The 13,892-nt window shown below is 41.9% G+C and overlaps 1 protein-coding gene across 4 annotated transcripts in view; it reads right to left on the bottom strand.

The window, feature by feature from the left end:
• LOC115199727 (glutamate receptor ionotropic, delta-2) overlaps positions 1–13,892 on the bottom strand; it is a 566,366-nt gene that overhangs the window by 126,666 nt on the left and 425,808 nt on the right. For all 4 annotated transcript variants that reach the window (XM_029762106.1, XM_029762107.1, XM_029762108.1 and 1 more), the window contains 2 exons: positions 8,163–8,264; positions 2,981–3,178 (listed from right to left, as the gene is read on the bottom strand). In XM_029762106.1, coding sequence (XP_029617966.1) covers positions 2,981–3,178; positions 8,163–8,264 — 300 coding nt within the window. The remainder of the gene's footprint in view (positions 1–2,980; positions 3,179–8,162; positions 8,265–13,892) is intronic.

Below are 13,892 nucleotides of genomic sequence, written 5' to 3'. Positions count from 1 at the left end.
TGTGAGAACTCCATCAAGACTGTTGGGGAATTCCAGGTGAAGCTGGTTGAGAGAATGCCAAGAGTGTGCAAAGCTGTCATCAAGTCAAAGGGTGGCTACTTTAAAGAATCTAAAATATGAAAAATATATTTTGATTTGTTTAACCTGTTTGGGGTAGGGGGCAGTATTGAGAATTTTGGAAAAAATATGTTCCCATTTTTAACTGCCTCCTACACCAACTCAGAAGCTAGAATATGCATATTATTGTTCAGGTTTGGATAGAAAACACTCTGAATTTTCTAAAACTGTTTGAATGGTGTCTGTGAGTATAACAGAACTCCTATGGCAGGCAAAAACCTGACAAGGTTTCAAGCAGGAAGTACCCTGTCTGACAAGGAGTCGTGCGTCTTGCATCTTTTTATTGAAAAGTAAGGATCTTAGCTGTAACGTGACAATTCCCAGGGCTCCAATAGGCTCTCAGAGCCCGCGAAATAACTGAAGGTTTACGAGGGAGCCTCAGGTTGAAACAGATTATCGCCTTTTGTAAGTGGATGCTCCGAGGACCTTTGAATGATGCGCGTGCATGAGTCGCTTCTGAGGAGAAATTTTATTCGGCTGTTTAGGCTCAATGCATACTCCCGGTCGGAATATTATCACTAATCTACGAGTTGAATGGCATAAAAATTGGTTTTAAACAGCGGTTGACATGCTTCGAAGTACGGTAATGGAATAGTTAGACATTTTTGACACGCCAATGCGCCATGCGCGGGACCGCGAAGAAGCATTCTAGAACTCACGAACAAAACGTCGCTGTTTGGATATAACGATGGATTATTTGGGACCAAACCAACATTTGTTATTGAAGTAGAAGTCCTGGCAGTGTATTCTGATGAAGAACAAGCAAGGTAAGAACATTTTTCTTATAGGAAATGTGATTTTGGTGGATGCTGACCTGGGTGGGTATCTAAATAGCTAGCCCTGTAATGCCGGGCTATGTACTTAGATTATTGCAAAATGTGCTTCATCCGAAAAGCTATTTTAAAATCGGACATATCGAGTGCATAGAGGAGTAATGTATCTATAATTCTTAAAATAATTGTTATGCTTTTTGTGAACGTTTATCGTGAGTAATTTAGCAAACTGTTAGTAAATTCAACGGAAGTTTGCCGGGGGTTATGCGTTTTCTGAACGTCACATGCTAATGCAAAAAGCAGTTTTTTGATATAAATATGAACTTGATTGAACAGACATGCATGTATTGTATAACACAATGTCCTAGGTGTGTCATCTGATGAAGATCATCAAAGGTTAGTGCTGCATTTAGCTGTGGTTTGGGTTTTTGTGACATTATATGCTAGCTTGAAAAATGGCTGTCTGATTTTTTCTGGCTGGGCACTCTGCTGACATAATCTAATGTTTTGCTTTCGTTGTAAAGCCTTTTTGAAATCGGACAGTGGGGTTAGATTAACGAGATTCTTGTCTTTAAATAGCTGTAAAATAGTCATATGTTTGAGAAATTGAAGTAATAGTATTTCTAACGATTCAAAAATCGCGCCACTGGAATTTCAGTAGCTGTTACGTAGGTGGGACGAAATCGTCCCACATACCCGAGAGAGGTTAACACTTTTTTGGTTACTACATGATTCCATATGTGTTATTTCATAACGTTGATGTCTTCACTATTATTCTACCGTGTAGAAAATAGTATAAAGAAAGAAAGACCCTTGAATGAGTAGGTGTGTCCAAACTCTTGACTGGTACTGTATATAAAATATATATTTTGTATATATTTACAAAAATATATATATGGGGGATTGGAAATTTTGCAGACAACTACATTGATGGAAACCACAATCTTTCTGCAATATTGAAGCTGATCTACCCCCTAAAAAAATATATAAAAAAATTATTATAATAATAATATCCTTGAAGAATGAATAACAATGTACTTATATCCTCTGTATCATTACAGACACCCTTTGTGAACCTTTATTTAACTAGGCAAGTTAGTCAAATTATTATTTACAATGACGGCCTACCCTGGCCAAACCCGGACCAATTGTGAGCCTCCCTATGGGACTCCCAATCACAGCCAGATGTGATACAGCCTGGATTTGAACTGGGGACTGATGCCTCTTGCATGGAGATGCAGTGTCTTAGACCGCTGCACCACTCTGGAGCCCGATAAAAAACACAATATGCCTAAAGGAATAGAGGCAAAGGTAATACAACAAAAATGATATTAACATTTTTCCCTTTGGCCTGTGTTTGTGGTCTAGAAGATAAACTCTAAGTCTTACGCACAGGCATATTTGCAGAAGCGCTCATTTAAGGAAGAAAATTGGAAGCGGCAGTGTTGGAATCAATGTGGAATGGCATTAGGAATCAAAAAGAGTCTGAAAAAGGGAAAACAGCAAGAGGTGATGGGTAATGGTCCTGAAAATGGTCTGCTGACCTCCAGGTGTTTACAGCTTTGCCTTTTCGTTTGTCTGGCTGTTGGATAGACTTTTATTCCACTATTGGCCCTGGCAGGGTGAATAGCTAATAACACTGTGGATAGAAACTACGCCAACTCTAAAAAATAAGCCAGTTTACCAAGCCAGCGATTCCTAATCGCTGCATGTTTGTAATTGCTTTCCTCTGATAAGAGATTATAGAGCGTTGTGTACGGATGAGAGTTTATTACGTTTTATATACACTGCTCCTCCTCCTCGTAAAGTAGACCGCTTTTGGTTGAGGTGATGAAGGTGGATAGATGGATAGATGGATTGATGGAGGAGGGTTTCCTGCAAGGAAGGTTTTGTACATTGATGAACACAGACAATTTTTTAAGTAGCTCATATTCATCCCACTAAACTGGGATTATTCTGGGGATTATTCTACGTGTTATTGTTAGTTCGTTCCATTTGGACATAGCATTGCAGCACATAGGGCTCTGGTCAAAAGTAGTGCACTATATAGGGAGCAGGCTGCCATTTGGGACAGAGCCACAGTCTCTCACCTTGGCAACCAACTCTCCGATTAGTCCGTTCCAGACCCCGTCAGCCTGTTGGCTCCCATACTTATGGTCAGGGGCCACATAGATCTCGTACTTGAAGCCCAGGTAGTTGGAGAGAGCATCCAGCACGTCGATGGAATAGCCTTGGTACTTCTTAGGCTTCCCAAGGACATTCTCTGATACCATCACAAAGGGCTCCTCCTGCAGTTAACAAAGTCAAAGAATGTATAATTGTTACACTTCCATCTGCCACTACAGTACCACATGTTTTCCTATGAATCCACCACATCTGTCCTTTATCACAGTCCCTTCATGGATCTATGCTTCTTTAGTTAACTTATTAAATCCTGCTGTGTTTTCCCTCAATGTCACTAAGTTGGTGTAATAATACTAGAGGTCAACGGCATTGTTTTACACACACCAAACAGACAGTGACATTACCGAGAGATAGCGAAAGAGAGAGAGAGAGAGAGAGGTGGGGGGTGAGAGAGAGTCAGAGAGAGAGAGAGAGAGAGAGAGAGAGAGAGAGAGGTGAGAAATAAAGAGAGAGAGAAATATGACCACACTCCACTTTCCACCTTAATTGTCATGGACTATCCTGCACAGTGTCTCGACTATCTGCCGAAACGCAGAAACAGTAGCCCTTTCTCTTCCTGGCTTCCATTCTCTTTAATAAATCCCTATTGATAACTGAAATATTTCTGGGAATATGTCAGGCAGATGTATTACCTAGGTGGTGTTATTGACTACACATGGTGTGCACATTAAGCCAGTGTTTTCGAATCCTCACTGGCCCCCGTCGCTCAATAAGCTATTAGCGGGAGCGTGGACGTGCATGCCAACTCCCACTGTAGCCATGAGGCACCATCAATCAGAGAGTGACCCCCCACACCACACACCATGACTCATACCTGCATACCCCACTACTCTGTACGCTCTATAGCCCCAACCACAACCTGACGTGTGTATACAGTTTTGGGGAGTAGTGAACCACATGTAGTTCAACTAGTAATGTAACTTCATTTTGCAGTAGCTTGGTGGTAGTTTAACTAAATTCAAATCTAGGTAGTGTTTTCATTAGTTAATTACTTTTTTGCTACGAAGCGGTGTAGCTAACTACTGGAACTGCACAGTACTTTTTTTGCAAAAATAAAATATGGGTGAAGTAGGCAGTCATTTGCTTTCTTTTTCGGCATCAGGCCTGCCTAATTCTCACTTCAAACAATGCTTGTGTTTAATAGGCTAAATTACAAATTCCGTTAACATGCAGATGTAGGATCTTAATTTGATCACCCTGTTGCAGGGGAACTTTCTCGGCAGTGAGAAAATAATTCTGTAATAAGTGTGAAACATTGCACATGTACCTCTGTGACAGCATGCTTTCTACATTATTACAGTAGGATGTGCACTACATGAATGTGAGACTGTGCAGTTCCCTAGCCGAGTGTATGTATTCCAGCGGGAAGCAGAGTGTGTGTGAGTGTGTGTGTGTGTGCGTGTGCGTGTGTGTGTGAGAGATTTAATGTGTGTCTGAGTCCATGAGTTTACGCACTATGCACTTTTGAAATCAAAGGCATGGCTGTGTGTGTGTGTTTACATGTGCATGCATGTGTGCATACATGCTTGTGTGTCTACAATATATATAGTACTTGTTTGGACAGTATTGTTGTGTGGGTACCAGGGTTGGTATCAATTCCATTTGAATTCCAGTCAATTTAGAAATTGCACTGAAATTCCAATTCACTCAAATTTACATTTTAGTAATTTAGCAGACGGTCTTATCCAGAGTGACACAGTTAGTGCACTCATTTTAAGATAGCTAGGTGGGACAACCACATATCACAGTCATAGCAAGTACATTTTTTCTCAATAAAGTAGCTATCAGAAAAGTCAGAGCTAGTAAGGGGGTGTGCAAGTGTTAGTTCACAAAATGTTTTTTTGGAGGGTGGGTGGGCGAGGTGCTGTGGGATTATTATATCTTTGAAGAGGTAGGGTTTCAGATACTTTTTCAGAAGCTGGTTCCACCAATGGTGTGCCAGGACACTGAGGAACATTTGGAATTGGGTTCACTTTCTGAATTGATTGGAATTTAAATGGAATGACCCCAACTCTGGTGGGTACATGTGTGTACACAGTCAAAGTGCATGATGTGTGTGGCTCTGGACTGGAGGGAAGGTCTTTGTACACTAAGTGCACATAACACATATCAGCGTCCCAAATGGCATCACATTCCCTATGTAGTGCACTACTTTTGACTAGACCACAGCGCACTCCATAGCGAATAGGGTGACATTTGGGACACAAGCATAAGGCTACAGTTCTTCAGTTTGACACTGGTTGTCCAGCTTGGGGCCTATCAGATCTTGCATCTCTATAGAATCTCTACAGCCACAACAGTCTCACTGCCATCAGACTGCCATCAGCCACACAGTGCACATATTAATGGCACCAGCAAAGTCCCCCATTCAGACCCGAGGGGCTCAGCAAAGTCGTCTAGAGAGCCCACATCCCCTGACCCTGGCCTGTACTCACTGCACTGCGGCTTCTGATCTGCCTGATGGGGGCCATGGAACACTCTCTCTCTGCACTACAGCTCCTGAGTAAGACCTGGGGACTCCATTGCCCATTAGCCACCAGGAGAGAGGGAGGCATCCGCTCCGCCTGCAGGTTTTATTGACTGAAGTCCGTCTCCCCTAACATATGCCTTGTTTGCAACCCAGCCCTCGTCAACAGTTCCGCTGGCGCCCCCCCCCCCACTCCCCATACCCCTTTCTATAGACATACACCCTCACATCTTAAGTAACATGTGAGCTGGAAATGGCAATTTTCCACTCAAATAGATCATTGCTAAAAAGGCCTCTATGCGAAGGCAGTAAATCAATGGGTGACTGGTGTGGCCCTGTGCTTTAAATAACACTTTACAGGTTGTTACTGCTGTTATTATTCCACAGTCCCTGAGCAGAGAGAGCAGAGCTGGAGATTATGTCAGGCCAGGGAGGGATACGGCTTGCCTGGGTTGATGGGCCGTTAGGTGCCACTCGTTCTGTGCCATTCACAATACACTGCTAATCCCTGTGATTCACTACCATGGAGAACAGTTTATATCCACATAGTATGGATTTTAGGAGAGCACAAGGCCTCATGGAGTAGTGGAGGCTCCCTTTCAGGTTACCCCACTCTCCCCCTTGCACGTAAACAGTCAATACAGTCCTCATCAAATCAATTGGTCACCAACAGGATTTATTGGGAGTGTTGCTAATGGGATCTAATTGGCACTTAATTAGCCAATGAGCAGATCGATTGAACATGATAAGTTGATTGGTTGAAATTAAAACATATATTTACAGATGGCAGTGGCGGGCTGGGGGGGGCTTTGGGGGGGGGCCACAGTCCCGTGTGGCTCAGTTGGTAGAGCATGGTGTTTGCAACGCCAGGGTTGTGGGTTCAATTCCCACGGGGGACCAGTACGGGGAAGAAAAAAAAAATGTATGAAATGTATGCATTCACTACTGTAAGTCGCTCTGGATAAGAGCGTCTGCTAAATGACTAAAACGTAAATGTAATAATCCCACCAGTCATTTGGTATAAACCGACCGGTCATCTGTCAACATACTGACATTGAACATCAATGGATAATTTTTTTAAAGGTCAACATAAACATTTTAACCAGATTTCAACCACAAATTAAGGACAGGATTCAAGGGTTGGTTTATTACAAAAATAGTTTTTGACAACTCAACTAAATATCAACCAAATATAGACTTTATGTTACTTTAGGTTTTTGTCTGGATGGCTCTCAGGGCATCACAAAGCACAGAAAACAGAGGACATAAGAAAGCCTTAAGGCATGACCGCAATGCTCAGTCTGCTTCATAGAGCTCGGTCTACAGATCAGAAAGCCCTAACATACTGTAGCCACACACCCTTCAAAAAGGTAGCCTTTCATACACTACCTCTCATATATACAGCGGTAGTCCGTCCACACTACTCTAGACATTTCACACTAATTCTCACTGGCGGCACTTCATAAAGGATGTCAGTCATAGAGGTCTATGGAATGAGAGGGACCAAGAGAGAGAGAGGGAGTGTGTCTGTGTGTGTGAGAGAGAGACACACACACACACACACACACACACACACACACACACACACAAACACATGCACACACAGCCACAGAAGGATTGAGACCGAGGAAAAAGGGAGAGGGACCAAGAAAGAGGGAGTAGGACAAATACTCCAGTGGTCTCCACCACCATCTGTGGCTTGTCAGTGTGAGTACTGCAGCCTTTCCCCTTGTGCCTCTGGGAAAGCACACACACGCACACACACACATGCCACCCCATTCCACCCTTTTCCTCCACACCGTTTCTGAGAAATAGATAATGTTCAGAAACGTACTCCATGTTCTCTTTGAAAGGGATGAAAATCTGGAAGGAAAAAAAAAGACAGAGAGCCACAAAGTCGTAGCATCATCTCTTTCTTCTCCCCAGACTTCAAAGCTGGATTATGAAGAATTTAAAGTTCTGAATCTTTAAAGCACTCAAGAGACTCAAATCAGTGCTGGAGGCGAGATAGCGAAACTCAAATCTCAATATAATGAAGCTCCATGGTGTCAATTCATCCTCCTGAAATCGCTTTTAATGAAGTGCCCGTTCACTTACGGCCTGTGAACAGACACCCTGACTTAAATCTGGGAGTGTTGAGCAGGATTATAAGTGATATCTTTATGATGCCAGGTCTATCAAACAGCACTATACAGGCTCATGGCGTAAACAGACTTGGTGACATTTGCCATAGAGATAGAGGAGTCATCTTTGTATCGGTGCCATTGTAGCGTATGTGACAGCATGGGCAGTGCCACAATTTCAATTTTCTTCTTCATGATTAGCTGATTCCTCCTGATGACCTGACTCCACCAGGGTTACCAGGAGGGATTAGCCAATGAAGTTGGAAGTCCCACCTAGTTAACTACATAAAAATAGTGGTTGCCCTCAATGGCACTCTCCGTGCTAATACGGAATTTTGGCCATTCTCTATGCATTTTTCCTAGGTACAGATCTAGGATCAGCTTCCCCTTCCCAATCCTAACCTTAATTCTGATTGGGGAAAACGCTAGACTGACCTACGATCAGTGTCTAGGGGCAACCTCACCCAACTCCGATACAGACAACAGTACAGTACTCACCAGCACAGTGACCACGCGCAGAACCACACCTCTCATGTTGTTCTCCAACTTCCTGTCAGTTAGTGTTCCATTGAGGCCATGCACTGGGTCCCAGGTGGCCAGCTGGAAGACAAGCAGGAAGTACAGTTTATAAGTGACATGTGACATGTAAAATGTTAAAAGGATCATACCCTTTTTTTCGCCTGAAATGACATACACAAATGTAACTGCCTGTAGCTCAGGACCTGAAGCAAGGATATGCATATTCTTGATACCATTTGAAAGGAAACACTTTGAAGTTTGTGGAAATGTGAAATTAATGTAGAAGAATATAACACATTACATTTGGTAAAAGATAATACAAACAAAAAAACATGTTTAAAAATAAAAAATAAAAAACATCAGCAAACAAAACTATGCTACATTTTATCCCTGGGACCCTCAGGATGACAAATCAGAGCAAGATTACTGACTGTAAGTACATTATTTACCTTCAGAGGTGAATGTATCAAACCAGTTGCCGTAATAAAAGTTTGTTGTTGTTGTGCACTCTCCTCAATCAATAGCATGGTATTTTTTCACTGTAATAGCTACTGTTAATTGGATACTACAGTTAGATTAACAAGATTTTAGCTTTCTGCCCATATAAGACATGTCTATGGAACCAGAAAGTTGGCTGTTGTATACAACATAATTCAAGTCACATTAGCACACGTTAGCAGCAACCCTCCCGGTTTAGGGACACCCATCACGTAGAAGTTTTCCAGATTTGTATGAAATATGACCTATAATTAATTACAATATGAGTGAAATACATTTCCTTCCAATGTATTTTAATTAAGGATGTTAAAAAGCAGCTAATCTGTGTTGGAATGGGGTATTTAGTATTTTTATTAGGACCATTAACATTTGTGGGTGTACCCCAACAACAGAATGGTGTAGGCGTATACCGGTCATTAAAAATATTAATGTGTGTAGACTGCTGAGTGGCTAAATCAGCCAATGAGGCAGGATGACATCATTCTCAATGAGGAAATTGCAAGCATTTTTCAGACTGTCTGTTGGAGGTTTTTTTTCACCTTTATTTAACCAGGTAAGCTAGTTGAGAAGTTCTCATTTATAACTGCGACCTGGCCAAGATAAAGCAAAGCAGTGCGACACAAACAACAACACAGAGTTACACATGGAATAAACAAGCGTACAGTCGATAACACAATAGAAAAAAAGAAAGTCTCTATACAGTGTGTGCAAATGGCGTGAGGAGTTAGGCAATAAATAGGCCATAGTAGCGAAGTAATTACAATAGATTAACACTGGAGTGATAAATGAGCAGATGATGATGTGCAAGTAGAGATACTGGTGTGCAAAATAGCAGAAAAGTAAATAAAAACAATATGGGGATGAGGTAGGTAGATTGGGTGAGCTATTTACAAATGGACTATGGACAGCTGCAGCGATCAGTTAGCTGCTCAGATAGCTGATGTTTAAAGTTAGTGAGGGAAATATAAGTCTCCAGCTTCAGAGATTTTTGCAATTCGTTCCAGTCACTGGCAGCAGAGAAATGGAAGGAAAGGCGGCCAAAGGAGGTGTTGGCGTTGGGGATGACCAGTGAGATATACCTGCTGGAGCGCGTGCTACAGGTGGGTGTTGTTATTGTGACCAGTGAGCTGAGATAAGGTGGAGCTTTACCTAGCAAAGACTTATAGATGACCTGGAGCCAGTGGGTCTGGCAACGAATATGTAGCGAAGGCCAGCCGACTAGAGCATACAGGTCGCAGTGGTGGGTGGTATAAGGGGCTTTGGTAACAAAACGGATGGCACTGTGATAGACTGCATTCAGTTTGCTGAGTAGAGTATTGGAAGCTATTTTGTAGATGACATCGCCGAAGTCAAGGATCGGTAGGATAGTCAGTTTTACTAGGGTAAGTTTGGTGGCGGGAGTGAAGGAGGCTTTGTTGTGAAATAGAAAGCCGATTTCTAGATTTGATTTTGGATTGGAGATGTTTAATATGAGTCTGGAAGGAGAGTTTACAGTCTAGCCAGACACCTAGGTATTTGTAGTTGTCCACATATTCTAGGTCGGAACCGTCCAAGCAATCTGTCCTCTCAGGAAAAGGCAAAGGCGGCCTCAAAACTTGCCACAAACTTAAAAGCCCAACAAAATACGTTTACTAAACTGTGCTCTACTCAAGACTCCGTAACTAAGGCAAGCTATGCAGTGGCACATAAAATCACAAAGCATAGCAAGCCTTTTGCTGAAGGGGAGTTTGTGAAAGAGTGTTTGGTGGATACTGCTGCTATACTTTGTCCTGAGAGTAAAAGCCAATTCGAGAAAATTAGCTTATCACGCAGAACCATCACCATGCATGTGGAAGTGATACTGTAGGTGAGGAACTAATCTCAGAGTTGAAGAAAAAAGCAGATGGCTTCGATCCTTTTTCTATGGCACTGGATAACAGTACTGACATCATAGACAACACTCAACTTTAGATTTTTGTTCGAGGAATAAATGAGAACTTTGAAATACAGTTGAAGTCAGAAGTTTACATACACCAGGTTGGAGTCATTAAAACTCGTTTTTCAACCACTCCACAAATTTCTTGTTAACAAATTATAGTTTTGGCAAGTCGGTTAGGACATCTACTTTGTGCATGACACAAGTAATTTTTCAAACAATTGTTTACCGACAGATTATTTCATTGTATCACAATTCCAGTGGGTCAGACGTTTACATACACCAAGTTGACTGTGCCTTTAAACAGCTTCGAAAATTCCAGAAAATTATGTCATGGCTTTAGAAGCTTCTGATAGGCTAACTGACATCATTTGAGTCAATTGGAGGTGTACCTGTGGATGTATTTCAAGGCCTACCTTCAAACTCAGTGCCTCTTTGCTTGACATCATGGGAAAATCAAAAGAAATCATCCAAGACCTCAGAAAAAAATTGGCAAAATGGCTTAAGGACAACAAAGTCAAGGTATTGAAGTGTCCATCACAAAGCCCTGACCTCAATCCTATAGAACATTCATATATGACTTATAAATGACTCAAAGAATGGTTAATATTATTCCAGACTCTGACATGGCTCAGAGGGATACTGCGAGATTTCAATATTTAGGTTGTTTTTCTACTTGCCCAGTGTCAGACGAACTTATGGAAACCATTTTCATGTCTCTGTGTGTAGTTTGGAGATGTTTGACGTTAGCATATCGCTAGCTTAGAAAACCAGTCAGTATCTGGTGTGACCATCATTTGCCTCATGCAGGGCGTAACATTTCCGCCGGATAGAGTTGATTAAGCTGTTGATTGTGGCCTGTGGAGTATTGTCTCACTCCTCTTCAATGGTTGTAAGAAGTTGCTGGATATTGGCGGGAACTGGAACACGCTGTCGTACACCTCGATCCAGAACACCCACACATGCTCAAAGGGTAACATGTCTGGTGAGTATGCAGGCCATGGAAGAACAGGGACATTTTCAGATTCCAGAATTTGTGTACAGATCCTTGCAACATGGGGCCGTGCATTATCATGCTCAAACATGAGGTGATGGTAGCGGGTCAATGGAACAACAATGGGCCTCAGGATCTCATCACGATAGCTCTGTGCATTCAAATTGCCATCGATAAAATGCAATTGTGTTTGTTGTCCGTAGATTAGGCCTGTCTATACCATAACCCCACCGCCACCATGGGGAACTCTGTTCACAACGTTGACATCAGCAAAATGCCCACACAATGCCTACAATGTCTGTAGAGCCCTGAGACAGGATTTTGTCGAGGCACAGATCTGTGGAAGGGTACCAACACATTTCTGCAGCATTGAAAGTCCCTGACAACACAGTGGCCTCCAAGTTTGGAACCACCAAGACTCTTCCTAGAGCTGGCCGCCCAGCCAAACTGATCAATTGGGGGAGAAGGGCCTTGGTCAGGGAGGTGGCCAAGAACCCGATAGTCACTCTGACATAGCTCCAGAGTTCCTCTGTGGAGATGGGAGAACCTTCCAGAAGGACAACCACCTCTGCAGCACTCCACCAATCAGGCCTTTATGGAACAGTGGCCAGATGGAAGCCACTCCTCAGTAAAAGGCACATGACAGACTGTTTGGAGTTTGCCAAAAGGCACCTAAAGGACTCTCAGACCATGAGAAACAAGATTCTCTGGTCTGATGAAACCAAGATTTAACTATTTGGCCTAAATGCCAAGCATTACATCTGGAGGAAACCTGGCACCATTTCTATGGTAAGGCATGGTGGTAGCAGCATCATGCTGTGGGGATGATTTCAGCAGCAGGGACTGGGAGACTTGTCAGGATTGATGGAAAGATAAACGGAGCAAAGTAGAGTCAGATCTTAGACTGGGGTGAATGTTCACCTTCCAACAGGACAACGATCCTAAGCACACAGCTCTGAATGTCCTTGAGTGGCCCAGCCGAGCCTGGACTTGACCCCGATCTAACATCTCTGGAGAGACCTGAAAATAGCGGTGCAGCAATGATCCCCATCCAACCTGACAGTGTTTGAGAGGATGTGGAGAGAGGAATGGGAGAAACTCCCCAAATACAGGTGTGCCAAGCTTGTAGCGTCATACCCAAGAAGACTCGTGGCTGCCAACATGTGCTTTAACAGAATACTGAGTAAATGGTCTGAATACTTATGTAAATGTGGTTTTTAATTTATTTATTTTAAAAACCTGTTTTTGCTTTGTCATTATGTGGTATTGTGTGTAGATTGATGAGGAAAAAATATTTCATACATTTTAGGATAAGGCTGTAACGTAACAAAATTTGGAAAAATCACTGTATATGAAAACGACCAATTCTTGTATATTTCAATAAATACAGCACCTTCAGAAAGTGATCACACCCCTTTACTTTTTTTCACATTTTGTTGTGTTACAGCCTGAATTTATGGATTCAATTCAGATTTTTTTGTCGTTAGTCTAAACAGAAACCCCATAATGTCAAAGTGGAATCATGTTTTTAGAAATTTTTACAAATTAATAAAACATTTAAATGTCTTGAGTCAATAAGTATTCAAATCCTTTGTTATGGGAAGTCTAAATATGTTCAGGAGTAAAAATGTTGCTTAACAAGTCACATAATAAATTGCATGGACAAACTCTGTGTGCAATAATAGTGTTTAAGATTATTTTTGTATGGCTACCTCATCTCTGTACCCCAAACATACAATTATCAGTAAGGTACCTCAGTCGAGCAGTGAATTTCAAACAAAGATTCAACCACAAAGACCAGGGAGGTTTTCCAATGCGTCGCAAAGAAGGGCACCTATTAGTGGATGGGTAAAAATAATCCCTTTGAGCAAGTTATCAAATACACTTTGAATGGTGTATCAATACATGCAGTCATTACAAAGATACACTCGTCCTTCCTAACTCAGTTGCTGAAGAGGATGGAAACCGCTCAGGGATTTCAACATGAGGCCAATGGTGACATTAAAACAGTTACAGAGTATAATGGCTGTGATAGTAGAGAACTAAGGATGGATCAACAACATTGTAGTTACTCCACAAAACTATCATAACTGACAGAGTGAAAAGAAGGAAGCCTGCACAGAATAATCAAATCAAAGTTTATTTGTCATGTGCACCGAAAACAACAGGTGTCTTAAGGGTGAAATGCTTAATTACAGGCCCTAACCAATAGTGCAAAAAAGGTATTAGGTGAACAATAGGTAAGTAAAGAAATAAAACAACAGTAAAAAGACAGGCTATATACAGTTGCGAGGCTATAAAA

This window comes from Salmo trutta, chromosome 9 (genome assembly GCF_901001165.1).
Source record: "Salmo trutta chromosome 9, fSalTru1.1, whole genome shotgun sequence".
Lineage (NCBI taxonomy): Eukaryota > Metazoa > Chordata > Actinopteri > Salmoniformes > Salmonidae > Salmo > Salmo trutta.
The sequence above is the reverse complement of the archived record's forward strand: the minus strand, read 5'-3'. Positions and strand labels throughout refer to the sequence as shown.